General features: G+C 37.7%; 1 protein-coding gene across 11 annotated transcripts in view; it reads right to left on the bottom strand.

Annotated features, from left to right (window-relative positions):
• Positions 1–27,479, bottom strand: part of ZBTB20 (zinc finger and BTB domain containing 20) — a 768,805-nt gene that overhangs the window by 4,948 nt on the left and 736,378 nt on the right. For all 11 annotated transcript variants that reach the window (XM_060198326.1, XM_060198322.1, XM_060198323.1 and 8 more), the window contains one exon: positions 10,090–11,694. In XM_060198326.1, coding sequence (XP_060054309.1) covers positions 10,090–11,694 — 1,605 coding nt within the window. The remainder of the gene's footprint in view (positions 1–10,089; positions 11,695–27,479) is intronic.

The following is a 27,479-nucleotide window of genomic DNA, read 5'->3' as shown; positions in this document are numbered from 1 at the left end:
ATAGGACAAAGTAATATATTCCCCTCCCTGCTACAGAAAATAGTGTGATAATTAATGAGAAAAAATGGATGCAAAGCACTTGGGAACTCGTTAAAAGGAAAGTACTCTTTATAATTACTAAGGTGCTGTGTTGGCATTTCAGGAATTATCTTACTAAATGGTATGCATTTTCACATTATTAGATGTCCACAACTTTCACTTCCATATGTATGGATTAGGAACAATACTACTCAGGAGAAAAATTAACATTTTTCTTTCTCATTCTTTTCCTGCATATTACTTGTAGTGATCACAAAAGGACTTCCAACATTACACACAAACTACTGTGGTCGGCTGACTGCAGATCTCCACATAGAGAAATTAGCCCAGTTCCCCCCACATTGAAGGATATGGTCTCTCTCTTTCCCTTTCCCTCTCCCTCTCATTTTCCCTCTTCCTCTCCTCTCCCTCTCTCTCTCTCCCTCTCTCTCTTGCTCTCACTCTCGTTCTCTCTGCCTCTATCTAAACCAACCAATAAAACAAAACATTAGAGAAATAAAAAGTTGAGACTAGTAGTAGTGCATATCTTTCCAGATCTGAACCTTTGGTTAGAATGGCAAGTTTGCTTCACATATAATGTATACAGCAGACTCTAAAATTATGAGGGGATGCCCATATTAAGTCCCTTCAGTCTTAAAAGACACATTTGGGGGCTATAAATATGCAGGAAATATATATATTCCAGTCCCCTGACAGAGATACCTGGACATACTACCTCTTTAAAGTACCCACTTACTGTATTTTACATATTTGAAATTTAAGGAGAGAAACTACTTAGAATATAAAGTCATTTTTAAGAAAAATTAAAATGTTCACCTCAACACATGTTAATTCATGAAATGAAATCAATGGAGAAATCATTTGGGTGACATGGGGAAGCTCTGGTTTAAGGGGAAAAAAAATAAAAAGAACAGACTCAATTAGTTAAGCAAACAATACATACTACAGATGTCCAATTCAGAGTTAAAATATAGTCTGCTTTCAGTTTCATATGCTAATACAAGTGGCACAGCAAGTACTATGCCTGCATATGACATAGACAGTGGTTTTTTAGTGGGAAGTAACTTAGCACTTGAGGCCAAGAAACCAGATAGTGAGTAGAGGAAGCAATGTGGTGTGTATGTGCTGGGGGGGGGGGGGGGGCAGTGCCCTTGGCAATTCCAAGGGGAGGCGGAGTGGGGAACACAAATACTTTCTTCCAGCTTTTGAACCCTGCTTTCTAAAGAGATACTTTGCTGTGGTCCAGGAGGTGGTGCAGTGGAGAAAGCATTGGACTCTTAAGCATGAGGTCCCGAGTTCAATGCCCGGCAGCACGTGTACCAGATGATACCTGGTTCTTTCTCTCTCTTTTCCTATCTTTCTCATTAATAAATAAATAAATAATTTTAAAAAGAGACTCTTTCTTGTGTATCAGGACTAAAACTTCATCATGATTGATAAATGGAGAGAGAGAGAGAAAGAGAGAGAAAGAGAGAGAGAGAGAGAGAGGGAGAGAGAGAGATTGGAAGCCTGCTAAATTAGTAGATGGAGAGGGCTCTGCTCAAAGTTCAAATGAAAGATATTTGAAAGAACTGATACATCCCAACAGGACTAGTGATTTAGTGATCTCTGAGTAATCTCTGGTCCCCTCCTCCCACTCCCCTACCCCCTAAGTAGAGGTACATATGCAATTTCAAAACCCTTGACTTTTTTTATTCAGAGAGTGAAAGTAAGGTCTTTCAAGAAAGGAATAGAGAGGCACCATGACATCAGAGCTTCCCATGGTGTCACTGCACTTATCATGTGGTGCCAGCGCTCTAACCTGTACTGTGTATAGTAAGACATACAGCCTATCCTGTGAGGTATCTCTTGGGCTCATGATCTCTGTATTTATTCTGAGGATCCTTTCTACTTCTAACTATGCTTCTCTTAATCTAAGAAAGGACAATGAATGTTGTTAGCAGGGCATTTCTTGGAAACTCTGTCTCCCATCCCCACTCCCTTTCCCTCTACTTCTCCAACATCTGCTCTAGCAAGCAGCCCCCTCTTCAGATGAGTACAGTGAGGGGTCAGTAAATCACCAAGGGGTGCTGGGTGAGAGAGCAGGCAACAGGGAAGGCAGAACTGAGTACTGGAGAGGCAGGCGGCTACTGGCAAGGAAAACAGAAAGGGGCTTTGAAATGGCAGGTGCTCTGCATGGGGGAAAATAAAGGCTGAAACAGGAAAGGAGAAGGATTCAGTAACAATAAAGTGTGCTTAGATGGAGTCACACAGAGCTTTCACTGTCTGCAGAGTCTGTTCTCTTCCAGAGAAGTCTAGTTAAAGAGAGACCTCCACACCTGAGATACAGTTGGTGTAACAAGCTGCCAGTCTGTCTCTCCAGTTCCTAAGTGTAATCTTGGTGCCAGCTTGAACTATAAAACTGAATAAGAAGAATTTTCTATTGAGGGCACAATATGTTCACAAAACATCTGTGGCTTCTGTGATAACTAAGCATTTAAAGTGTCGAGTAAAATTGTGAAGATCTCCGGGAACTTCACTCACATTACTTGATTTGTCCTTATAGCATTAACATCCCCAGCAGATAATATTTCCACCAGAGAAGTATAGGTATAGTAGTATCCTTAAGGTCATCCAATGAATCAGTAAGGACTGAGTGTATGACCCTACCCTAGCGAGATTATCTCTTTCTTCCTCAGCTCATAATTTTCTGCTCTCTGAACTGTGTTACCAGATGTATGCTGCCACTTTAGCAAGCACCTAACATGCATTTTCCTAAAATTTGCATAATTTTACAGCATTTATGAATAAGTGAATTGCACACAAATTAGACTATTTGGCTCTCAGAGCAACTACATATAAGTATAAGCAAAATATGTGTCTTATGTAACAGAAATTGAGGGTCTGCTTGATGTAGAATTTACCTTAGGTTGCTCATTCAGAAAGTAGTGAAAGCAAGGCTCTGTTACTCCAGATTGTATACTTGTTCATTACTTTACTGGTTGATATAATTAGTAGACCAGGCTCTATATGAAGACTATCACATTATTATTGTAATCTTGCCTTTACTACTCTAATGATGGCATTGTTATATTATTAGCATTGCTCTATTTATATCATATTCATGTCTAAAACAGAAACATATTCATGTTTCTTTAAGTAACAAGATTATCATTTGTATAGGGGAAACTAAGTGGTTAAAAACAGTTAGTAGTGGGGGGAGTCGGGCAGTAGCGCAGCGGGTTAAGCGCAGGTGGACCGGAGTAAGGATCGCGGTTTGAGCCCCCAGCTCCCCACCTGTAGGGAAGTAGCTTCACAAGTGGTGAAGCAGGTCTGCAGGTATCCATCTTTCTCTCCCCATCTCTGTCTTCCCCTCCTCTCTCCATTTCTCTCTGTTCTACACAACAACAATGGCATTGATAACTACAACAATAAAACAACAAGGGCAACAAAAAGGAATTAAAAAATTTTAAAAAACCAGTTAGTAATAAATGGGCTATTAATATGACTCAGAAAGGACAAAACATTAGCCATTTGTTGGTGAAGAAAACTGAAGTGGGAATTTAGGTACAATATATTCTCTAGCAAGTAAAAAAAGAAAGAAAGAAAAAGAATATAGGAAAGAGAAGTTTGTCTTGCTAAGAAATAATGATTTTATATGTAAGTTCTTTGAATTATATTACACTTGAAAGCATGCCCACATTTCCAGCATTTATTCACATACTTAACAAATATTTGTTAAGCAACTACATATGCTAGTCGATGTTCACCTATAATTTTTAAGGCAAAAAGTTCTAGATTGGATTTTTTTTGAGAAAATTAGAATTTGTCCCTGTCCCCTATGTTCAGAAACATCTCTAACCTATCATCCACAAGTATCAAAACTCACTGACAATATTTCTCTACTTCATTGCAGACCTAAACCCTCCAGTGGGGAGGGATGAAATCTTAGTATACTAAGTGTAAAGAATCTATAAAACCATTTCTTTCTCAAAATCACGTGGAATTTAGACAACTAAAAGGCAAACGTCCTACCTCCTTCTTGTTTTTCTAAAGTTGAGTCTTAAGAGATTATGTTTAGTGAAATAAGTAAAAAGTTGAAAGGCAAACTGTATTGTTTCATTCACATGTGGAATGTAGAGAGTTGAAATATATGACTTATAAAAACACACAAAGTATTTAAATTACCTCTGACACTTTGTGAGAACTGTCGTGGCTTATTGGGAGGTTAGGAGCACAGAACTTTGGTGTTGGATGCAGAGTAGAACTATATCCTGTATTCTTATACTCATGTAAACCACCATTAGTTACAAATTTAAAAAAGAAAAAAATGGCTTTTTAGAAAAAGAAGTTCTACTTGGAAAGTACTGCGTGATAAAATACATGATATCCAGTTAAGCGAATTTCAGACAATCAGTGAATGATAGGTTAGTCTAAGCATCCTACAATTATTGCATAGGACATAACTGGAAATATACATGCTTTATTTTTCTTGTCCAAAAATCAAAGTTAACTGGGTACCCTATATTTTTGTTTTTAAATCTGGCAACTCTAAATTTAGTGATCAATAAGTGCCATCCTGATCCATATTACTATTACATGTACTATTTGATTACACAGAGCAAGGTATGAACAAACAGAATTTGGTATCTGAAACATATCTAATTCCTTAGAGAAAGTACTTAGTGCATAGATATGCAAAATTTTTTTTGTATTATTTATATGAAACTACATCATACAGTAAACCAACTCTGTGGAAAGAGATCACTTATCATTTTAGAAGTGAGCAGACCTGATTAGATAATTCAATCCATTAACTGATCAAATGTTTATTGAATGTTAATATGTGTAGGATATGCTGGTTATATTGAAGTGTAAGGTGTGTATGTCTGATTCTACTCTCACAGAGTTTATGCTCTAATGTGAAGATAGAAAGGCAAGCACATAATGACAATGCAAGTAAATTTCTATACAGTACAGAAGGAATACTTTGGTTATGGCACTTAGGCAGTTTGAAAGACTTACTTCATTTCTCAAAGGCAACAATATAATTTGTCTTCTATAAAAATCAGCCTGTTGCCCAGAAATGATTTACTTTTTCCAAACATAGGGATTAATTTTAGTGGAATTTCAGAGGACCATATTAAGTAATAAAAGTGATTCTTAATTCAGTGTGAGCCAGTGCTTGCTAAATCATAAATTGGTAAGTTCCATCACTAGAGTTTCTCATTTAGGTTTGGGATGGGCCCAAGAATTAGAAGACCACTGGTCTGGGATTATACTGATAGTTTGAGAACCACTGTTCTTGGGTTATTTTAGCATTTCCCCTATTGTCTGGTTTTCATATCCACATCAATTCCATGGCTTATTTTATCTTTTTGCCTTTGCTTTTTTTGTTGAGTGGGGAGGGCATAGAGTAGTCCCACTTTATTCCGTTACAGGATATTTTTGTGGTTTTATTCATTTAATTTAAATGTATATCTTTAACACTTGGTTTCTCTTCTTTATAAGGAGTTTTATAAAGTTTCAGTAAAGTGAATAAGAAACTCCTTGAAGAAATTAAGTAGTACTATGGCTTCTTTAACAGGGGACAAAGAGGTCAGGTGAGAGACATGATTTTACTTTTAAAAACTCATGGGGGTTGGGGGGGCAGTGGCACACTGGGCCAAGTGCACATAGTACCAAGCACAAGGGCTCAAGCAAGAATCCCCATTTGAGCCCCAACTCCCCACCTGCAGGAGGTCACTTCACAAGCGGTGAAGCAGGTCTGCAGGTGTCTGTTTTTCTCTCCCCTTCTCTGTCTTCCCCTCCCCTCTCAATTTCTCTCTGTCCTATCCAAGTAATAGAAAAAAAAAAGGCCACAGGATCAGTGGGTTCATAATTCAGGCACCGAGCCCTAGCAGGAAAAAAAAAAACTCATCAAGGAATAAAAAAAAAAAAAAAGAAGTTTATGTTATAAAGGAAATCCAAGGGACTCTAAAGGAGCTTCATACTGCTTCAGGTTTTTGAATTCCACAGAGAAGGACACATATAAACAACTTGCTATTCAGAGAGAGTAAAGAAACTCAATGTCTCCTGGGGTGGGAGAGAGGAACAAATTAAGATGGTGATGATAGTTTTACATTTTAAACAGTAATCTGTCTTTTAATAAAGCTCTTATATGCTTCCTATCTTTATAGCTACTCAAGTGGCAGGAAAAATTATTATTTTCATTTTCAACTAAAAGAAACTGAGAGTTGTGAAGTGTCTTGCTTAAGGCCACACAACCAATTGGAGGAAACTAAACTCAAAATGATCTAACCCCAGTACTGCCACATTTCACTCTGTCTCCCTCTAAGTTTTAGAATTATGAACAATATAGAGCATGCTTTTATATTCAGGACTTCCTTGGTCCTCAAAGGTAGAAGAGCAGCCCCAAAATCAATACTATAGACTACTTATTTATCTCAAACATTTACTTTCAATAAATATGTGAATCACTAACACAGAGCTGCACAGAATTTTACTTAGAATCTAGATCTTGAAATGATTCTCTACAGCTGTGAAAAGTTAGTACCATTTACAATAAACCTTGGAGTTATTGAAATGCTAGAGAAGAAAACAGAAGTTTCTTTCCTTTTAACTTTGTCAAGCTATCTTAAATGGTAGAATGCTTTTCATTTGGACTATAAGTAACAAAAAGGAATTCACCTCACTCTGTCAACTAAAGCCAGTATTTTAAGTATTTCAGATAAACATTTGGCCTATCTGCTCTGGATATATATTTCATTTTTCCTAGAATCCTATAAAGTTGAGAAGGTTCAAGTGTGTGTGTGTGTGTGTGTGTGTGTGTGTGTGTGTGTTTCAAAATACGTTGCAGAGAATTTTTTTTTTAATGTGGGCTACAGTGAATCCAGGTCCTATGTTACTTTCATATGTCCAGGTTTTCTTTCATTTTGAAATTTGAGACCAATTGTTTTTAAACTTTGTTAGGTTATAAACTCAGTTAGACAAAAATCTTGATAGGCTGATGATCCTTCTAAACTGTCAAGTAATTCTGGGATGAAAGGGAAGAGTTTTGATTATTTTTAACATGTGTGTGCTTTACCAGGTGTGCAAACACCCAGATCCTTGATTCTTTTTAAAGGAAATTGTTCCAGTATCATATATACATTATTGATTGTGTCCAGATATGGGCATATTGTAATCCATATTATAAACTTCCAATACAAAATCCACAACTTAATGAGACTTGTCATAGTTTACTAGGCATCTGAAGGCTACACTTTGAGCAAAATTCAGGCTTATGAAACAACATTGCTTGTACAAATGTGCAAACCCATTGGTGGTTTTTCAATGGGTAAATGTAGTTATTTAGGTGAACCACAAAATTCTCTGGTGAGTATATTGGACAAATGTGGTTATACCCAGAGAGACAAATTCTGCTGGTGTACTGAAATTTTTATGTTGCAAATTTAAGCCTTATTTTGATATGTGACATAATAAAATGTGTGAATTTTACATTTGCTGGGTTTACTGATAGTCATGCACACAAGGGGAGGATAGAAAAGTTTGTGAATCCAAGGGCAAAGTCAGCTTTACCTAAGGAGTCAGATAAATATTAAGACTTCAATTTGATTAGTTCACTAAATAGCGATGATACGTATAGCACATGGGAAATTTCCTTAGATTGATTTCAAGTTACTAGTGTATTAATATACTATATATATATTATATGTATATATATACACACACACACATATATATAGTATACATATATTACAGACACACATACATGTATTTGCATACGACCTGACTTAATGATGAACTACAAAGGCAGAGGCAAAGTTCATCTTAAGATGTCCTATTTCATTTATTGATTTCCAGGCTAGGAACTTTGTCTCATTATCTACTATTCTCCTTCCCTTCTTGTCCTCACTGAAAACTGTTTTGTCTTATGTCCTATCCCCTAGATTTCTGCTAGGCTATCTATCAACCAGGTTGCTTTGAGGAAATGATTTGTGTTCATGTGTTGTAATTCAAGTTTGTGACTTTTTCCTGGAAATCAATTTGTCATTTATAAGAACTATCCTGAAACCAGAGGCTTTAGAGTGAAATGATAGGAATTTCAAATATGGTGATCACTATTGGGGTAGATATTTTTATATATAAGGAAAAATTTGCAATATATCACAGAAATGGATGATTATCCATCAGATTCTCTATGTCTATGAAGGGGTGTCTGGAGGTACGCAGATCTTAGCTCTAGAAACACCACAGGATGAAACATCACCTTGTCTAGTCACCTGATGACTAAATGCCCTCTACGACATCCCAATGATATGGTAATTCATTCTTTCCTTGAACATCTCTAATTATAGGAATAACCTTTAGAGGCTATTTTAGAGTAGCTCTGACAATTAACAATCTTTTTAGTTTTATTTAGTTAAATTTTCTTCTTAAAGCTTTTAATCATTTGTCCAGTTCTACTTTTTGGAGGTAAACAGAATGAACTTAATTTTTTTTCCCTCTCCTAGTCATGTAAATATCACCAATAATATTAATAACTACTATCCATAAAGTGCTTGTTATGTGCCAGGGATTGTTTTCAGAACTTCATTAGTATTAATTTAATCTTCAGTACACTGTCATAAGAAAGATGTGTTAGTATTATCCCTAGTATATCTGCTATACAGACTAGGGCACTGAAATGTATAAAAGCTTAGTAAAGTTTAAAGTTCAGTAGTGGCTAAGTCTAAGTAGAAACCCAGGCAATCAGGACTCAGAGCTCTAACTTGACTAATATAGTATGTTTTCCTGGAGCATACATGAATATGACTTGCATAATGCCCCAAGCCTTCTCTTTTGAAGCTACCCCTGAACCTTCTGAGCATCTTCTTAAATACTCATATCCTTCAACTATAATATATGTCACAGTTTTATGGCCTTTCATTATTCTAATCATACTCCTCTGAATATGTCCCAATTAGTCTACTACCATTTCAAAAAGTAGTACATAGCACAGATTATAGTCCTTTGAGGTAGTTAAAGATGAGAAAAAATATAGTATCACTCCTCCTCATTACAGGGACCACAAATGCAACTTAAGCTTGCATCAAGTTTTGTTGTTGTTTCTTCATGCTGGTTAATACAGAAAGTATTACAGATTAAAACCCCTTTCCTTCTCTACTTGCATAAAATGAAATGTTTTGGGTCATAAAATGAAATGTTCAATAGTCAGAACTGTGCTCTGCTTATTTTCATAAAATAATAAATAAGGGGGCATCAGGCAGTGGCATACCTGGTTGAGTGCACATGTTACTATGCTCAAGGTCCAAGGTTCAAGTCCCTGGTTCCCACATACAGGGGAAAAGCTTCACAAGCAGTGAAACAGTGTTGTAAGTCTCTCTCTATCATTCTCTCTCTCTCTCTCTCCTCTCTGACTGCTACTTCTCTCTTCTCTGTCTCTATCCAGAAAAAAAAAAAAAAGAAATGTTCAGAGCACATGATTTAAAAGAACTTTTACAGTTCTAAACACCCAGGTTTGGGCTAGGGAGATAGTATAATGGTTATACAAAAGCCTGAGGCTCTGCAATCCCAGGTTCAGTCTCTATCTAGCATACCATATGTCAGAGGTGAGCAGTGCTCTGGTATGTATGTTTGTTTGTATGTATGTGTGTATGTATGTATGTATGTATGTATCTATCTATCTATCTTTGTTTCTTTCTCTCTGTGTCTTTCATGTATCATTAAAATGAATAAATAATTAAGGAATTAAGGAATGTATTATAAAATTCAAAGTATGTAAGGTATATTGTGCATACAAACTTTTTTTATCAAGCTTTCCAGTTTAGCTCTTCTACATAAAAGCTATTTGTGATCTTGTCTTTTTGTGGTCAGGTGCTTCCTTGCTAAAATGGGGTGGGGATTAAAATTTTTAGATAACATACCATTAGATCTCAGTAGTATTAGAAAGATGACTCTAAAACTTCCACTCTATTTTCTATTTTGTCCTTCTCTCTATCTAAATCCTCACCCCCTACCACACCCCTCTCTGTTATCATGTCCAGTGGAGGGAGTGTCTATACTCACCTGTGTGTACGAACATGTGCTTGACGTAGTTCTGTTTGGCGGTGAAAGTCTTGTTGCAGAGAGTGCACTCATAAGGCTTTTTTTCACCCTGCCCACTGGCTGTGCTGTGGCCAGCAGATGGGGCCAGGGGCTGTGGTGCTGGCAGCTGTGCAGTAAAGGTGGACAGGCCCGGCTGGGACACTGTCACAAACTGGGTCTGCTGACCTGCCAGGGGCTGTGGCAGGCTGAAAAGGAAAGGCTTGGGGCCACTGCCCGCAGGCTGGGTAGTGAAGAGGGCCGGCAGGTAGGTGTTACCGGCTGTGCCAATGACCTGTGTGTTGCTGGTCAAGGTCAGAGGCATCCTCAGGTTGCTGGTGAGGGTTTCTGTCTGGCGTAAATAGAGCTGGGTACTTGGCAATGTTTGCCCAATGGATGTGTTGACTGAAGGCTGCTGTAGGACGCTCTTGTCTGCGCTGTTGCTGACAGTGATGACTGTGTTGTCCAACTCCACCTCATTGCTTCTTTCTGGGGAGGAGGCACCTGTCTCTAGCTGGTGCGACTGTGGACCACCCTCGGCAGGGGCTTCTGTAGTCTGCTCAGCTTGGGTAGTTTCTGCTTGGCCATCCCGTGTTGCCCCAGGCCCGAACTGTTGCTCCACCGAGTCAGGCTCGGTGCCTATGGAGGAGCTAACGCCCGAGTCAAAGCTTTCGCCCTTGGGCTCACTCTCAGTGCCCTCGGCCTGGTCAGTATCTTCCGTGCACTCTTCAGATTCATTGCGCTCCAGGATCTGCACCCTTTGCTGCCCATAGTAGTCATAATCGTCCTCCATTTCCTGTTTGATGTGGATGTTGCCCACCAGGGTTTGGATGCGCACTGGCCGGGGCTGCTTGCGGCAGTGTGTGGTTTCAGGAGTGGTGGACAGGTAGCGCTCCATCTGCTGGGAGCGCTCGTGGATGCGTGTGATCCAGCTGGGGTCTTCCATGTGGTGGTCCCGCGGAAGGCCGAGCGCCGTCTCATGGTGGCTGACCACTGCGCCGCTGTAGAAGGAGCGCTCGCCGCTGCCATTCTGCATGGAGCACGCATAGAGCGCCGAGTAGATCCTGTCCACGCTGTGCTGAGGGTGGCTTTGCAGGTAGCCCGATTCCGTGTCGCTGCTCTGGCCGGATGTGCCCGACTCAGGAGTGCCCCGCGGAGTGTCCTGACCCGAGTCCTGGATCCCCGGGAACACATCGCCCACGTTCTGCGACACGATGCGCGTGCACTCATCGATGACGGTTTTGATCTGCAGGATGCTGGCGGCGGTGAGGATCTGCAGGGCTTCTGACTGCGAGACACGCAGCACGCCGCTGTACATGAAATCAATGAGCTTTTGCACCGACTGCACTGACACCACCGACGGGATCTCGATGTCACTGTAACCCAGCAGCAGCTTGTCCTGGAAGAAGGGGCTGCCAGCGGCCAGCACGCAGCGGTGTGCACGCAGCATGCTCCCGTGGATGCGCACCGTCACGTCACAGAAGTGGCCACGGTTGCGCTGCTCGTTGAGGGTCTCGAGCACGGAATTGCTGAAGTTGTGAAGGTTGATGCTGTGAATGCGCTCGGTCATCCCCTTGCAACTGATGTCACCTGTTGGACAAGACAGATAGAAAACAGGGCATAGGTTAGAAATGACCACATTCCTAACATCCTGTCTCAAGTGGACTATGCTCGCAGCTTTAAAAAGCACCGCCCCTCACTGCATTCCACCCCTTGGGACACAAGAGGGTTCTGTGGTGAAACAGATTAAGTATTGCAGAAAAGCTGAACAATAGGTATAACTGCCTATGGGTACAAGACCTTTAATTTTATTTCAGTGATGTATCAACTTTGGGGGTGGAGGTGGTGGTGGTATTGAATCCCTAATAACCCACTAGAACTTCAGCCAGGATTGGAAGTTGAAGAACAGCCTAATAAACAGGCTGGGTTTTGGCCTGCTACAACTCCAGCAACTAAGAACTGAAAGGTAAATAGAAGACTTGTTCTCATGTAGCTGTCTACCTCCATTTTAAAAAGACCCAAGCCCAGGTCTTTTGGGAAAGCTTACATTTTCCCCAACTGGTGAAAGCCCCTTATTTTATTTTAAATATTATTTATTTATTCCTTTTTGTTTTATTGTTGTTGTTTTATTTATTGTTTATTGTATTGTTGCCCTTGTTTTATTGTTGTTGTCATTGTCGGATAGGACAGAGAGAAATGGAGAGAGGAGGAAAGACAGAGATGGGGAGAGAAAGACAGTCACCTGCAGACCGACTTCACCGCTTGTGAAGTGACTCCCTGCAGGTGGGGAGCCCGGGGCTCAAACTGGGATCCTTACACAGTCCTTGTGCTTTGTGCCACCTGCGCTTAACCCGCTGCGCTACCGCCCGACTCCCCCTTATTTTATTAATACACAGCAAGAATACCTAATAAAATAAATTTTCTTTCCTTTATTTTATATGGTATATCCTCAAAATCCACACCATGTATGCAAAAATTCGTGGGAAATTCAATCCAGACTAAGACACCCACTAAATAGCTGTTGCTGTCCTTGTGAGATGACACTCAGACAATAGCACAGTCTGCCAGCTGCAGAGGCAGGGCCCACCGCATCCTTCTTGTCATCTCTGACAACACGTTTGGATACTCCCTAGAGTGGTTGTATGTGATACAGCAGCTTTCTGAATTTTCCAAGATTTAATGAAGAAATAACATTAATAAGGTCAGCAATGGGAGCATTACTTGAGATTCTAGTGTATACTTGGTGATCGTAATTAGCATTCAAACTGGGTACTTTTGAGAAGGAAAGAGAACATTGCTAATGGCTAGGCTAGAACAGCAGGAGTAAAGCTGGAGTGGGGTGTATGGTGATCCAGGCAATAGGGTGCTGTAGGTATATGCTAGAGGGATCTATTATACAGCTCCTGGTAGGAAGGAGCAGTAAACTATATGGAGGGTGTGAATAGCCTGATCCACTGCCACCCTAATTCATCCCAGTTTGTACAGACAACAAGATCAGATTGGTGATATTTTGATCATGGACTAAGAAAACAAGTACCGTGGTCCAGGAGGTGGCATAGTGGTAAAGCTTTGGACTCTCAAGCATGAGGTCTCGAGTTCAATTCCTGGCAGCACATGTGCCAGAGTGGTATCTGGTTCTTTCTCTCTCCTCCTATCTTTCTCATAAATAAATAAAATATTTAAAAAAAAAAGAAAACAAGTACTATAAGTTCAGTGGCCATCCTGTTTTCTGCTTTACCTCTCAAATGACTAAAGAATCCTCTCTTAAAATGGATCTTTAACCAGAAGTAACATTGGCTTAAGTTCTTATGTACATTTTGGGTATATAGCATCTAATTCAGCATCTCTATATCCTACATTATGGCATCCACTGGAAGACTAGTTTCCACCCATTTCCACACATTGTTGACCCTCTCTACTCAATTTACCTACTCCCATTTGCCTGGATCTACACTCACCATCATTTTGTTCTCATAATCTGTTTGTTTAGTTATTGTCCAGATATTAATGAGGTAAAAATAATAAGAAACATTAAGTTTCTCAAGGATCTTGAGAAACGGCAATCTTTCTACATGGTGTGAACAGAAAATGACCCAGCCACTATGGAAACCAGTAATGGAGAGTCCTCAAACATTAAGAATATGATCCAGTGTCTCTCTCATTCTCTAGCTCCCCTTCCCTCTCAGTTTCTCTCTATCCTATCAAATTAAAAATAACGAATAAATATAAAAACACAGTTCTCCACCTCTAAAAAATGTCATACTTAGCAATAAAAAAAAAAAAGAAATCTTGCCATTTAACAAAATGGATGGACTTAGAGAGTAGCATGCTACATCAGATGAAGATTCCACATTACTGTCTTCCCAATTGAGCAGCCTGCTTGAGAGGTCAAGTAAAAGTAGGTCTTGAAAACCTGGTGGTTAAGTGCTTGTTATTGTCCTAATACCCAGGTTTTTTTTCATGTTAAAAAACTATAGAGGCAAAACTGCAGATTGGAGGAATGGCTATCTCTTCAGGTGCTTTCTTCTTTACCTCAGGAACTAGGAGCTGCTCTGAAAAGTCTAAACTCAATGAGTTTGCCTTTCTTGCTTTACTTAGTCTTCTATTACTTTTTAAACTCAGCTGGTGTGACCACAGCTTTAAAATGATTTCATTACTTTTATTCCTATATTTCCCTTAGTTAGATCCATACATATCCACTTAGCTTAATAAATGCCTACAGAATCTATGTTCACTTTCGTTGATAAACTAATTTTTTTTCTTGTTCTTTCATCAGACCAGTAAATACCTAAAATTTTGCAATGGGCTATAGTTCCCATTTTTTTTATTTTATAGAAAACAAATTATCTACAAAACTAAAGAATCATGTGAATCCTATAATTGTGCTAGTATAAAATATGGCTTCAGAGGCAAACTCCAGTAAGCCAGGGAAAGAGTTAGTAGATAAAAATTCAAGATCCTTGAGAATCCCCTGTAAGGCATACCACAATGATAGTAACAGGGCTGACTTACTAAAATGGAGTTTTCCTTCTTTCCAAATATGTTCTAACTGGTTTATTATATTATTTAATCCTAACAATAAACTTATGGTATATGTGGTATTCTTACCCCCATTTTCAGATGAGTTTCAGGAAAGTACATTATGAAAATTAAAGAACTTGCTCAAGGCTACATAGACAAGTAGTAAAACTACCATTTAAATTTAGATAGTATGGTTCTAGAGCTTACTCTTAGTTATTTCATTACATTGCATGCATTGGCCCCTGAATGAAGTCTGACCCTTGGATGTCTGGGGTCTTACCCTAAAGCTGTGTGAAAAATTCTGTATAAATGGATAGAACTGGTGCTAATTATGTTTGATGAAGTAAAGAGGTGAAAGACAAACACTGAATGGTTTCACTCATTTGTAGAATCTAGAGAACTGAAACAAGGGGGCCCGGTGGTGGCACACCTGGTTAACTGCACACACTACAGTGCACAAGGACCCAGGTTAAAGCCCTTGGCCCCCACCTGCAAGGGGAAAGCTTCAACAGTGTTAAATCAGTGTTGTAGATGTTTCTCTCCCTATTTCCTCCTCCCCTCTCAATTTCTCTCTGTCTCTATCCAATAATAAATAAATAAATAAAGTAATTAAATGTAAAAAAAAAGAGAAGTGAAACACATGAACTTGTAAAAAATAGCCTGTCTCTAATATTTTGTGAGAACTACAGAGGTTATGGGAGATGGTGGGGTACAAGATGTTGGTGACGGGTGAGGTGTGGAAGTATATGCACTAATAAAAAGGTGAAAAGATGAATACAGATTAGGGATAAATAAAGTTTTGCACAGTATATCTTCCAGCTTATTCTAGACCTACTCACGAATTATCATGGTTTTAACTTCAGTCATTTAACTTCAGAAACAACTTGTTTTAATAAAAATGGACGTACCTTATTATCCAGCAATGCCACTTCTAAAAATATACTCAAAGGATGTGAAAACATCAATTTGAAGGGACATATGTACCTCTAAGTTCATATCTGCATTATTCACAATAGCCAAGGAGTGAAAGAAACTTAAATGCCCATCAGCAGATGCATAGATAAATAAGCTATGGGAAATCTATTCAATATAATCTTATTATGCAATTAAAATATTATATTTTTTCCTTTGGGGCAAAATGGATGTAACTGAAGGTGATTATGCTCAGTGAAGTAAGTATGGAGATGAAAAGTGACTTCTGGCAGTTTTACTCATATGTGGAATCTATAGAACTGAAACATATGAACCTGCAAAGAAAAGTAGCCAAACTGTAAATCTGTCTCTGAGATATTCTGAGAATTATAGTGACTATCAGAGAGTGTGCATGCGCGTGCGCGTGCACGTGCGTGTGCATGACACAGGACTTTGGTGGTGGGTGTGGTATGGAACTATACTCCAGCAATTTTATAATCTTGTAAAGAAACCACTATTAAAATTACTAATAAAAATTTAAAAGAACAACTTGTCTTGATTTCACAAGAAGAATAATTCAAGAGATTAAACAATTTGTTCCAGGGCAAAAATTTATGATTGTCTATATATAGTTTACTATCACTAAGTAAAATAGTACGTATTGAAATTGTTTGTGTCTCAGATAAAATCACAATGTCTGAATAGGATAAATTTATTAATTTTTTATTCATATAGTTAAAAAATTAAAGTACATACATGATCAAAGCACTAGTTACAGTAATACTACTAGATGTTATATCTAAAAAATAATTGTGTTTTTCTTAATATTCTGAGATCTACAGCAATTATTATGCCAACTAATATTTATGCAGCATTTTATAGTATATAAACTCTTTAATGTATAACATTTCATTTTCTTTTTACAACACTCCTATATGTAGATAAGAGGAATTTGAGGTGTTGGATAGCGGTGCACCGTTAATCACACATAGTACTAAGCTCAAGGATGCAAGCCAAGATCCAGCATTCAAGACCCTGGCTTCCCAAGTATAGAGGGGACACTTTACAAATGGCAAAGCAGGTCTTCAGGTGTCTATTTTTTTTTTTCCTCTCTCTCTCGATGCCCTCTCCCCTCTCAATTTCTACCTGTCCTATCCAATAAAATGGGAAAAATGGCTGCCAGGAGCAGTGGATTCATAGTGCTGGCACTGAGCCCCAGTGATAACCCTGCAAGCATAAATGAATAAGGAAGTGGTGGTACCACATTCAAAGTGTTTGAATGACTTGTCCAAAGTTTTACACATCTTGGAGGTGCCTAGGTAGATTAGAACCCATGCCCCATTGGCACTCTTTTCATTGTATAGCATTGGGCCACTGAGGAATGAAACTTGGATTGTACCCACATTGTCATAAATGGCCACCTTAAGTCATACAGTAATGGTGGTTGTTTTAAAAGACAGAAATATTCAAAAGCAAAAGATGTCATCACACACACACGCACACGCACACGCACACACACACAGACACCACGGAGAGAATTTCAAATGAAGCTTTTGAATCAAATCTGTATTAACAATTGGGTTATCTCTTAAAAGCAATTACAGAAGCCAAACTTTCCACCTTCTGCACCCCGTAAGGAATTTTGGTCCATTTCCCAGAGAAGGATAAAGAATAGGAAAGTTTCTAATGGAGGGTGTGGGACACTGAACTCTGATGCTGGAAACTTTGTGAAATTGTACCCCTGTTATCTTATAATCTTGTTAATCATTATTAAACCGCTAATAAAAATTTAAAAAATTGTCTGTTAAATAGAGTTATGGTCCATGGTGCACCTGGTTAAGTGGACATAGTACTAAGCACAAGGACCCAGTTGGGTTTGAGCCCCTGCTCCCTTCCTGTAGGGGGATACTTCACAAGCAATGAAGCAGGTCTGCAGCTGTCTATCTTTCTCTCCCTCTGTCTTTCACCCTTACCTTTTCAATTTCTCTCTATTCTGTTGAATAAAATGATGGAAGAAAAACAGCCACTAGGAGCAGTGGATTCATAGTACCAGCATCAAGCCCCAGTGACTAGAAGCAAAATAATAATAATAGTTAAATAAAAATGAAATGAAATAGTCTGAGTTATAATTCTTATGGTGATGTTGTATTTGCCATTAACTTCATTAAAAGTCATAGTGATAAACTCAAGCCTGCACAAAAACACATCCTGACGTGTAAAACTAAGCTGGATTTTTATAGATAGAATTTTTCAACATCTCTGAGTGCACTGGTCTCACACTGCTGTAAGCACCCATGAAAGGCTAAATCGGTTTTGCTAATATGGGTACAGATGTGATGGGAGATCCTGCCTTTCTATTCATGTACGCCTTGCTCCTCCAGCACACAATGCTGAAGTAATTCCTTTCCCAGGCTTTCTTTTATTTTTAACACTAATATAGTGGGAAAAAGTTTCTGCCGCAGCAAGGCAATGTCTATGCTTTTGTGAAACATGTCCTTTTTATCCAGTGAACATTAATGTATAGATTCCAATGGAATAAATCTGAAATACACTACTGTAGAAGATTTGTTCCCCATTGAAAACAAATCTTGATTAGATGGTTATTCAGGGACTGTATAGGAAAGAATGGTGTGAAAATGCTAACTCCATTCTTTCCTAGACTGGCACTGAATAGGCATTTGGGCTATTCAAAAAAAAAAAAAAAACTCTACAAAACCATACAACTTTACAAAGATTATGTGCATTTGAGGATGCCACCCCCATCCATTAACCCCCCACAGTAGTGTGAATATAGGACAGATGAGCAAAGTAATACAAATAATTGTCTCAGTATTTTAAAATGATAATATATCCTCTTTTCACTGAAGTAAAAATACAGTTTGATGGTGTTCACTGGAAATATGCATGGAATTCTATCACTGGAAGTGATCATGCATTCTAAGTGATTATGTTCTATGAGTGAGCACAGTGTCTGGATAGAGTTGAAGCAGCAGTGGGTACCAAAGGGAAAATATGCTTGTTATGAAATAGGTGCTGGAGGGCCAGGCTCTCTGTTTTGTAGGAACCCGGCAGCTCCTGCTTGTCCTTTAAGCTGCGGGTGTCCAGGGATAGGACTTAGCATGAGAATAAAAAGCTGCTTGTGCACAGGGGAAAATGAACAAGAAAGGAAACAGCAGGCAATACATTCTCTTTTAATTAGGTGTGAAATCCAGTCCTTTTTAGTTCAGATATATAAAACGAGTCCATGGAAGGGTGAGGCACTGTAGAAGGAGATGAAAATTTTAAGTCTCTGTGACTTAGGAGGGATCACCAGGTTTCAGTAAAACCAATGTGAATTTTAGTCAAGTCAACAAGTTTCTAAGTCAAATGGCAGGGCTGAAAAGCCCTTGAGCTTTCAATCTGGGCCACCAGGCTCACATGAGGTAAATGGGTCAGCACAGGAAGTAGGGCTAGGGTGGCCAGCTACCTACAAACAGCCCCTTCCTATCACATTCTTTTCCACATTGTACCTTGATACTTTTAGTATGCTGAGGTTGCTCTTTAATATTTCAAATGATTAGTGATAACCTTAAGCTACCAGGACTAGTGCTATTTATCAAGTCAATTATACTAGGTAAGAGACATGTATCTTTGGAGAAAGTAGACATACATTTCATAACCTAGGCTGTTGGTTATTCTGCCAGGGCAAGATTTCAGTGTTATCTGCTGTATTTAAATGACAAGGGAGATTTGTTGAGTCTCTGAACTGTAGGAGAGAGGTTGCTTTTTCATAGCTTCTACCATCTAGACCAGATGACTCAGAACACTCAATACTCTTTTTTTTTTTACTACCCCAATGGCATCTTCATGATCTTTGAATGGTGATGAGGACACAATGGGAATCAGTTATACAAATGGAAGACAACAAGCAAAGCCTGGGCTTTTTTTTTCTACCTGGTTTCATACACACAACATATTCCAAACTGTCACTGCCCTGTTTTATTTATCCATTTCTGAGTGAAAAGGGGGAAGGGTTTGGACCATCTGCCAATGAAAGTTCTCTATCTTTCAAACTGTCTAAACCTAGGTGCAGGTGTAAGTAGAGATTTAATAATTCTTTCACCACAAACAATAGAACTTTCATAAACATAAAAAATTATTGAATTCTCACAAATTTGACTTTCAAACATTTTTGGGAGAACATTTATGAGAGTTGGGGAGAGTATGCATCTTTGTAGCCACTGCTTATTGTTGTAACTGGACAGAAATTGTAAAATTAGGAATTTAAATGATAAAATATTTTACTCATGAACTTGGTAGTGCAGTTGGGTATACATTTAATATTACTTGAATCTTTATTCAGACACATAACACTTTTGGAGCATATTTTTAATATTTAGAATTTCTTAAGAAATAGAGGAGATGGGGCTGAGCAGTGACACATCTAGTTGCACACACACATTACAATGAGCCAAGACTTGGGGTTCAAGTCTCAGTACCCACTTGCCTGGGACTGTAGTGGGGACGGGGAAGTTCCATGAACGGTTAAGCAGTGCTGCAGGTGTCCTTCATTTTATCTCCCTTTCTACCTCCCTGTCCCCACTCAGTTTCTGTCTGTGCTATCAAATAAAAGGAAAAAAAAATTGAAGTCAGTCTTTAAAAAGGGGAAGGAAATAGAGATAAAGTTTTATTAGGATCTCAAAGAAGTCTGTTTCCCCAAATTATAGATTCATAAATTAAGCTTCAACTACCTCACATTAAGCCTCTGAATCTGATGTTCTATCTGCTACGTCAGGTCTGTCAAGTTGATATTTCTCATTTACTTAAGCTGAACTGATGTTATTTCATATAAACTCAACAGTAGTAGTCAGATATAATATTTTAGAACAGAACTGTGTACTTATTTATTTTGTGGAATGGAGTGAGGGTATAATGGGGGGGTGTGAGACAGGACTTATCAGAGGCTATTTCACTGCTCAGGGCTGATTTTCATTCAGATAGAGAAATGGAAAGATGGATCACTGTTGCATTCTCAGGTGTCATAGCACTTCCTACCCTATTTGGTGATCCATACTCTGAAGAGATTATTTAAAAATTTAAAAAAATGATTAAAAAGGAAGAGGGAAACATTGATTACAAAGTACTAAAGTTATATGAAATCTGAATGAATATAGCCATAGGGTTTTACAGTTTTTGAAGTCAACTACTATTTAACAAAATTTGGCTTTCATCAGAACAGATCACCTTTAACAGTTAATACAAACCCATAGACAAATTAGGAAACATGCTTTAACACTTTTCTGACTGTCAAAAATAAAGTATTATGAAAAACCTAGACACTATGACCTTAAATAAAAGCAAACTTAATAAACACTTTCAATCTAGTCATCAATGTAGAGTTCCCTTGGAAAACCCTGTATTTTTTTTTTAATAGGGGACCTGCTTTTCTTTGTTTTTCCTTTTTCCTTCTCTACCTTATCCCTTTCCTCCAACCCCCCTTCCTTCCTCTGCATTCTTCCACTTTTTTCCTTCTTCACTCTCATTTTCCTTCCCTCCCCCATCTATTCATTCCTCCCTCACTGTCTTATAACACTAAGTTTTGACTAAACTTCAAGTAATGGAGACGAAAGGATAAACTAGGAAAACATTTTCCCCCTAATTTTAAGACCCATCCTCAGATTTAGACTTAGCTTCTACTGCTGACCTTCCTCTTTCTCTCTTCAGTCTACCTAAAACTAAGAGATTTACATTTTATTTGAAGAATGAGAATAAATTGTTATCATAGTGGAATTTTTAAGTCCAGATTAAGAGGTAATTGCAGAGAGAACTTTTACTTAGCTTAGAGGATCTATGACTTTCCTAGGTCTTTGATTTATTTAATTTCCAATTAAGTATACTGTTATTTGTTGTCATCTCCAAGATATGAATTGAACACATATCTAGAACTGCAAATACAACTGATTGATGGATAAGGCTGTTTTGGGGGTCACTTGACTTTTTACCAATTCATTAATGAAACATTTGCTGAGAACACCCCTGTGTAGAAGAACCCAGAAGAAAGTAGAAATCTAAAACAGCAGAATAAATTAATACATAAGAACCTAGATATTTGAAATGGAAATTAATCAATCAACTTTCCCCATACCTCTGTACCCAAAGAAAAGCTATATACTTACAGGATCTCGTGGCACAACAAAAAAGCTATATACTGTCTTTTATTGATACTGTGAATTTCATAACTGAAACTCAGAATAAAAATTTAGGCCACATTTTATTTACTACATAGGAGTTCACTTTTCTATGTAAACTCTACTCCTAGACTCATTCTGTTGTCAAATCCTTATTTTTCTTCTGCTCTGATGTATGTTTCCTTCTATACTGATTTGCTTAAGTCTATATGTATATATCCATATAAATTACATTTTCCTACATAATCATAAATGCAGTAACATTCTTCGAAGTCAACTTAAATCTCTTTGTGAGGTGGGGCTACAATGAAACAATCAACCAACAAATAACTGAACATCAACTTTATGGGATCAATTCTAAATAGAAGTTGAAACTTCAGTTTTGGGTATTATCTGGATATGTTCTTTCTAAATTTCTATATTCCTGGTATCTAACACCAATGGAATAAAACACCGAAAGTTCAAAACCTTCTTTACTCTCTTATAGTATAGCTTGTGAAAGCTAAAACTCTGTGAACAAGTGTATTGGATAACTAAAATTCTAGACAACATTCTAAAAGACAACTATGCCTTCATTCCAAAGCTGAAATGAAATGGCTTCTTCTTGCAGAGGTAGAACTTGCTGAAACTAATGACAAAAATTAATGAAATCTGAGGTTGATACCTTTAAATCCTCTTATATCGTAAACCTTTTGAGATATCTTTTAGAAATTTGATCTTTTTTTCTGAAGCTCTTTCCTTACAAATTTAGCTGCTGCCCTATTGTAACCTTTTCCTTTGTTCACTAAATCTTGGGAACAAAAACACAGAGATGTTGCATCTGTGGGTGGGATACAAAAATGAACAAAGCATGCACTTAAATTCACAGTTTAAGTATGCAGTTTCAAGTTGGTTTTGGATAGGCCTGAAGAATAATCCATGTGTGTTTAAATATATAGTTGATAAGTCTGGCTTTTTATTTTGCTTGAAAATAAATAATACATTTAAAGAATTGGTGGTATAAAAATTATTATCTTATTAATCAGATATCTTTATTTCCACATAATAATATACTTACTTTCAAAGAAAAAAATATGGCTTTAAGAAACTCAAAGATGTAGAATAACTCCCAGGAATGATGTTCCTTTGGAAAATAATTGGTGATAATGTATAGTTAGATAAGAAATTAATTACTTGACACAGGGAAAACTTTTATCTGAACTTCAATGACTGAGAAAATAGAACTCCATAATATCATTTATTATTAAATAAATAAATAAAAGGCTTTTGTCTAAGATTATCACAAAGTATTCCAATCCACATAGATTCCTTTAGTTCCCAGCTGCTGTATTTTTGTGAAATGTTTCTGAAATATATCTTTGAATTCATGCTCAAATGTTCACTTTACTTGTAATTGCCTAGAGAAAAAAAGTCGCTTCCAACATGACAACATGAGAACTGATTTTTAGGCACAATTCTGTTGGTAGGAGGGGCCTATAATACTATGCTATAGAAGATGTGGACTTGACCTACGACAGACTGTTTTACTGAAGGAAGGCCTTATATCTCAAAGGCAAAGCCAAGGAGAAGTTAAATTTGTTTTGGTGGATGACTGGTGAAGATACAAGAAAGGAAGTGACTTAGTGAGGATCAATTTCACACTGTCTTTTGTATTTTCTTTTTATCATATCTGTGCAAGAAGCTGAACCTATTGTGGTAATCATTTAATAATCTATATAAACCATGCACTGTATGGTTTAAACCTTACAATGGTATATAGCAACTATTTAAATAGAACAGGAAAAAAAATCCTACAGATATGTAAAAAAGAAAGTAGCTACAATTATACTTAGAGTGATCCATTATAGAACCAGGCATAGGATTTTATTCCTTAAGAAGGAATAAAAGGTAAGTTTCTTTTTGGATGAGGATACTAACCAATGTTGTTAGAACTCAAAGCCTTGGGAGGCATGGATAAATAAGTGAAGCAGAAGGCATATTTTGTAGTTATTCCAATAAGGTGTAAGGCATCTTCATTTTTCTAATTTTTATTACATATATATGTTTTTATATGTAGTTCTATAAGATTATTCACATATTATAGGAAAAATACTAGCTTGCAAGTCTTCTGTAACTATAGCTAATATTTTAATTCTCTTTTCTTTTTTCTGTCCTAGCGTTGTCACTGGGACTTGGTGCCTATATCTTATCATACCACTGCTCCTGGTAGTTACTTTTCTTTCTTTTGTACTTCATTCTCTCTCTCTCTCTTTCTCTCTCTTTGGTTGAGGGTGAGAGACATAAAGGGATAGAGACATTTGAGACATTCAATCAGTTTTTCCCCTCTCATATTACTTAAATAGTGATTTATATGACTACAAATTAATCGGAGTGTACATAAACACCATTACCACCACCAAAAGACTGTGTCCCACCCTACCCCCTGCCACCCCATGAAGCTCTTATCCTATGGTTTTGTCATTGTTTCCTTTTTATAAATAAAAAATTTATAAAAACAGTTACAAAAATAAAAAAAACAAATAAACAAAGGAAAATAAAAAACTACCTTAACATGAATAGTCATAATGCTGGGGCTAGACCCATGCTTAGTTTTTTCTTTTCTTTTTTAGAATTATTTATTGGGAAATTAATGGTTTACAGTCGACAGTAAAATATAGTAGTTTTTACATGTGTAACAATTCTCAGCTTTCCACATAACACTTCAACCCTCCAATAGGTCCTCCTCTGCCATCATGTTCCAAGACCTGAATCGTCCCTCCCCACCCCAGAGTCTTTTACTTTGGTGCAAAACACCAACTCCAGTCTCAGTTCTACTCTGTTTTCCCTCCGTGCTCAGTTTTCAAACCTGACTAAAGCTAGTTCCTAGCAGTCAGATGTATCAAAATCAAAGTTCCATCTTGTCAAATAGATAAGGAATGCCAATGATACAGATCACTAGGGATTTGACTTTATGAGTCTCATTCAAGTCTAGGAATGGCAAAGGAGTCTAGAAATTTGACTAAATTTCTTGATAAACTAGGGATGGAACCCATGAGTTTAATTTGCCTTAGAAAAGTAAGGAAAAGTCTTCTGCTCTTGGATGCTGAAGAATAAATCTAAACTTCATAAACATACACCACACAATTTAGTCCTTCGAAGAGTTTTGTTGTTCACTTATGCTTATCTTTTCTCTCTATGAAAACCCAAAGTTTCCTGATGGTCAGTGCCTTGCTTTGTTATACCTGCAACTATACCTACAATGGATCTCTCCCACTGTTTTACACTGAGTAAGTCCTGATGTGTATATTTTGTCAACTATCAACTGCATTTCAAAAACATGTCAACAATAGTGGTCCGGGAGGTGGCGCAGTGGATAAGGCACCGGACTCTCAAGCATGAGGTCCTGGGTTTGGTCCCTGGCAGCACATGTGCCAGAGTGATGTCTGGTTCTTTCTCTCTCCTCCTATCTTTCTCATGAATAAATAAAATCTTTTTTAAAAAAAAAATCATGTCAACAATATATGGGAGCCTCAGAGTGTGCTACACCCCTGCCCAAGTATGTTTACTTATTTAGTCTCAGGACTTGATTCTAGTTCCTAGAGTTCTGTGTATGTCTGTTTCCTCTTTCCTCTATTCTATTTCTTTTTATCAAGGAGTAACCATAGTTCTATTTTTAGTATGAATTTAATGGAGTCAGGAGAGGGAAGTAGAGAAGTTCTCTATATATTCTTGAAAGAAAACAGCAAATATCTCCATAGAATATTTGTTAGAGGGAGTCAGGCGGTAGCGCAGTGGGTTAAGTACAGGTGGTGCAAAGTGCAAGGACTGGCAGAAGGATCCCGGTTTGGGCCCCTGGCTACCCACCTGCAGGGGAGTTGCTTCACAGGTGGTGAAGCAGGTCTGCAGGTGTCTGTCTTTCTCTCCCCCTCTCTGTCTTCCCCTCCTCTATTTCTCTCTGTCCTATCCAACAACGATGACAACAGTAATAACTACAGCAATAAAACAACAAAGGCAATAAAAGATAATAAATAAATATTTTAAAAGAAAGAAAAAAGATACATTTAAAAAGAGAATATTTGTTAGATTCTGTTTTTTATTTCAACTTTTTGAAAAAAAATTGGCAGTTGTTATAACTCACTGATTCCCAACAAACTGTGTTCATATGCCATAGTGTTTCCATCTTCCTACTTCCATTTTCTCCAGAGATATCTCACTAGGTCCTTCTGCCATCTAAAGCTTCAGAAAAACTCAAATCTGAGCCACATCTAGCAATCTAATGTGAGATGAAATGACCTATCTGTGATGTGACATAAAACTCAATCAGATCTAATACCTATCACTCTTGCCTAAGTTAGGGAAGCATAATGGCATGATAATAGATGTCACAATGATATTTATCCATCAGTAAGGGGTATTTATTTTTGCATAAACAGTGGCAGGAATTGTCTAAACTATTTTCACTTGGTGGCCACTGGGTGTCCTCATTTACAAAGCAAATATGCAAAATTTAGTATAGGTCAACAGAGTATAAAAGACACTAGTTTTCTCGTTAGTCATTCACATATTGGATAGAAATTTATTGCTGAACTCACAACCAGGTCAGATATAAGTACTATTATATATTTTTTCTGGTCAAACTCAAAGTTTACAACCAGAAGTAACTTCTGCAAGATCCAGACACAAATTTACAAGTCTGTCTCTGCAATAGAGGTGATTGTAGTCTAATTATTAGAATTAACCATTATTCATTTGAAAATTGGCATGGGGTTTTGATTAATTGCCAAGAGAGCCATGAGAGGGAAGCAGAGAGAAGGTCTCAATTTCTTCTTGAAAGAAAAGAGAACAGCAAATATCTCCATGGGCTATTTGTTAGATTCTGTTTTTATCCCAACTTTTTGAAACCAATTAAAAACAATAATGAGAGAGGTAAAATATGTCCTTTGCCTGAGAAGCCTGAGATAATGTGAAAAATAGTACAGTAAGCTGGGTCATATAATGATTAACAATTATTTTATATTTAAAGTCAAAGAATTGAGTTATTACACTGAACAAGTTGCCCTACCTATCAATGTTAAGATACATGCACTTATAAAATAAGACACAAAACAGAGTATGGAGGCACATTGACTCCCAATAAGAAAAACTGTATACAAGATAGATTTTAGGAATTGTGTGCATATGTGTGTGTGTGTGTGTGTGTGTGTGTTTATTTTTATTTATTGCCATTGGAATTATCTCTGGGGCTCAATACCTACACAATGAATCCACCCCTCCTGGTAGCCATTTTTTTTTTCTTTTTTGTTATGATAAAGACAGAGAGCAATAGGGCAAGAAAGCAGAGGGGGGATGGGAAGAGAGAGAGGGAGGAAGACAGAAAGAAGAGACATCTGCAGCACTGCTCCACCACTCATTAAGCTTTTCCCCTGTGAGTGGGGACTGGGAGCTTGAACCTGAGTCCTCATTCATGGCAATTTGTATACTTTACTGGTTGTACCAGCCTCCCACCACCACTCCACCCCATTGTTAATATTCTATTTGTGACTGAGTCATCATTGTATTACTTGACCTTGATGTCAGGTAGGAGTCAAGGCCAGAGGTTCATTCAGTCAACAAATATTTAATGAGGAACCACTCCAAGGCACCAAGTGTGACACACTGCCAGGCAATCACTTTGTGCTCTCTAAAGTGCTTTGTCCGTGATTAGGCTTGCCCGTGCTTCTAATTTCATATTACATATACATGTCTGATAAGACTCTTTCCTTGAGCAGGAAAAAGGATTTCCACCTTATCACTTAG

This window comes from Erinaceus europaeus, chromosome 9, assembly GCF_950295315.1.
Source record: "Erinaceus europaeus chromosome 9, mEriEur2.1, whole genome shotgun sequence".
Taxonomy (NCBI): Eukaryota; Metazoa; Chordata; class Mammalia; order Eulipotyphla; family Erinaceidae; genus Erinaceus; species Erinaceus europaeus.
The sequence above is the reverse complement of the archived record's forward strand: the minus strand, read 5'-3'. Positions and strand labels throughout refer to the sequence as shown.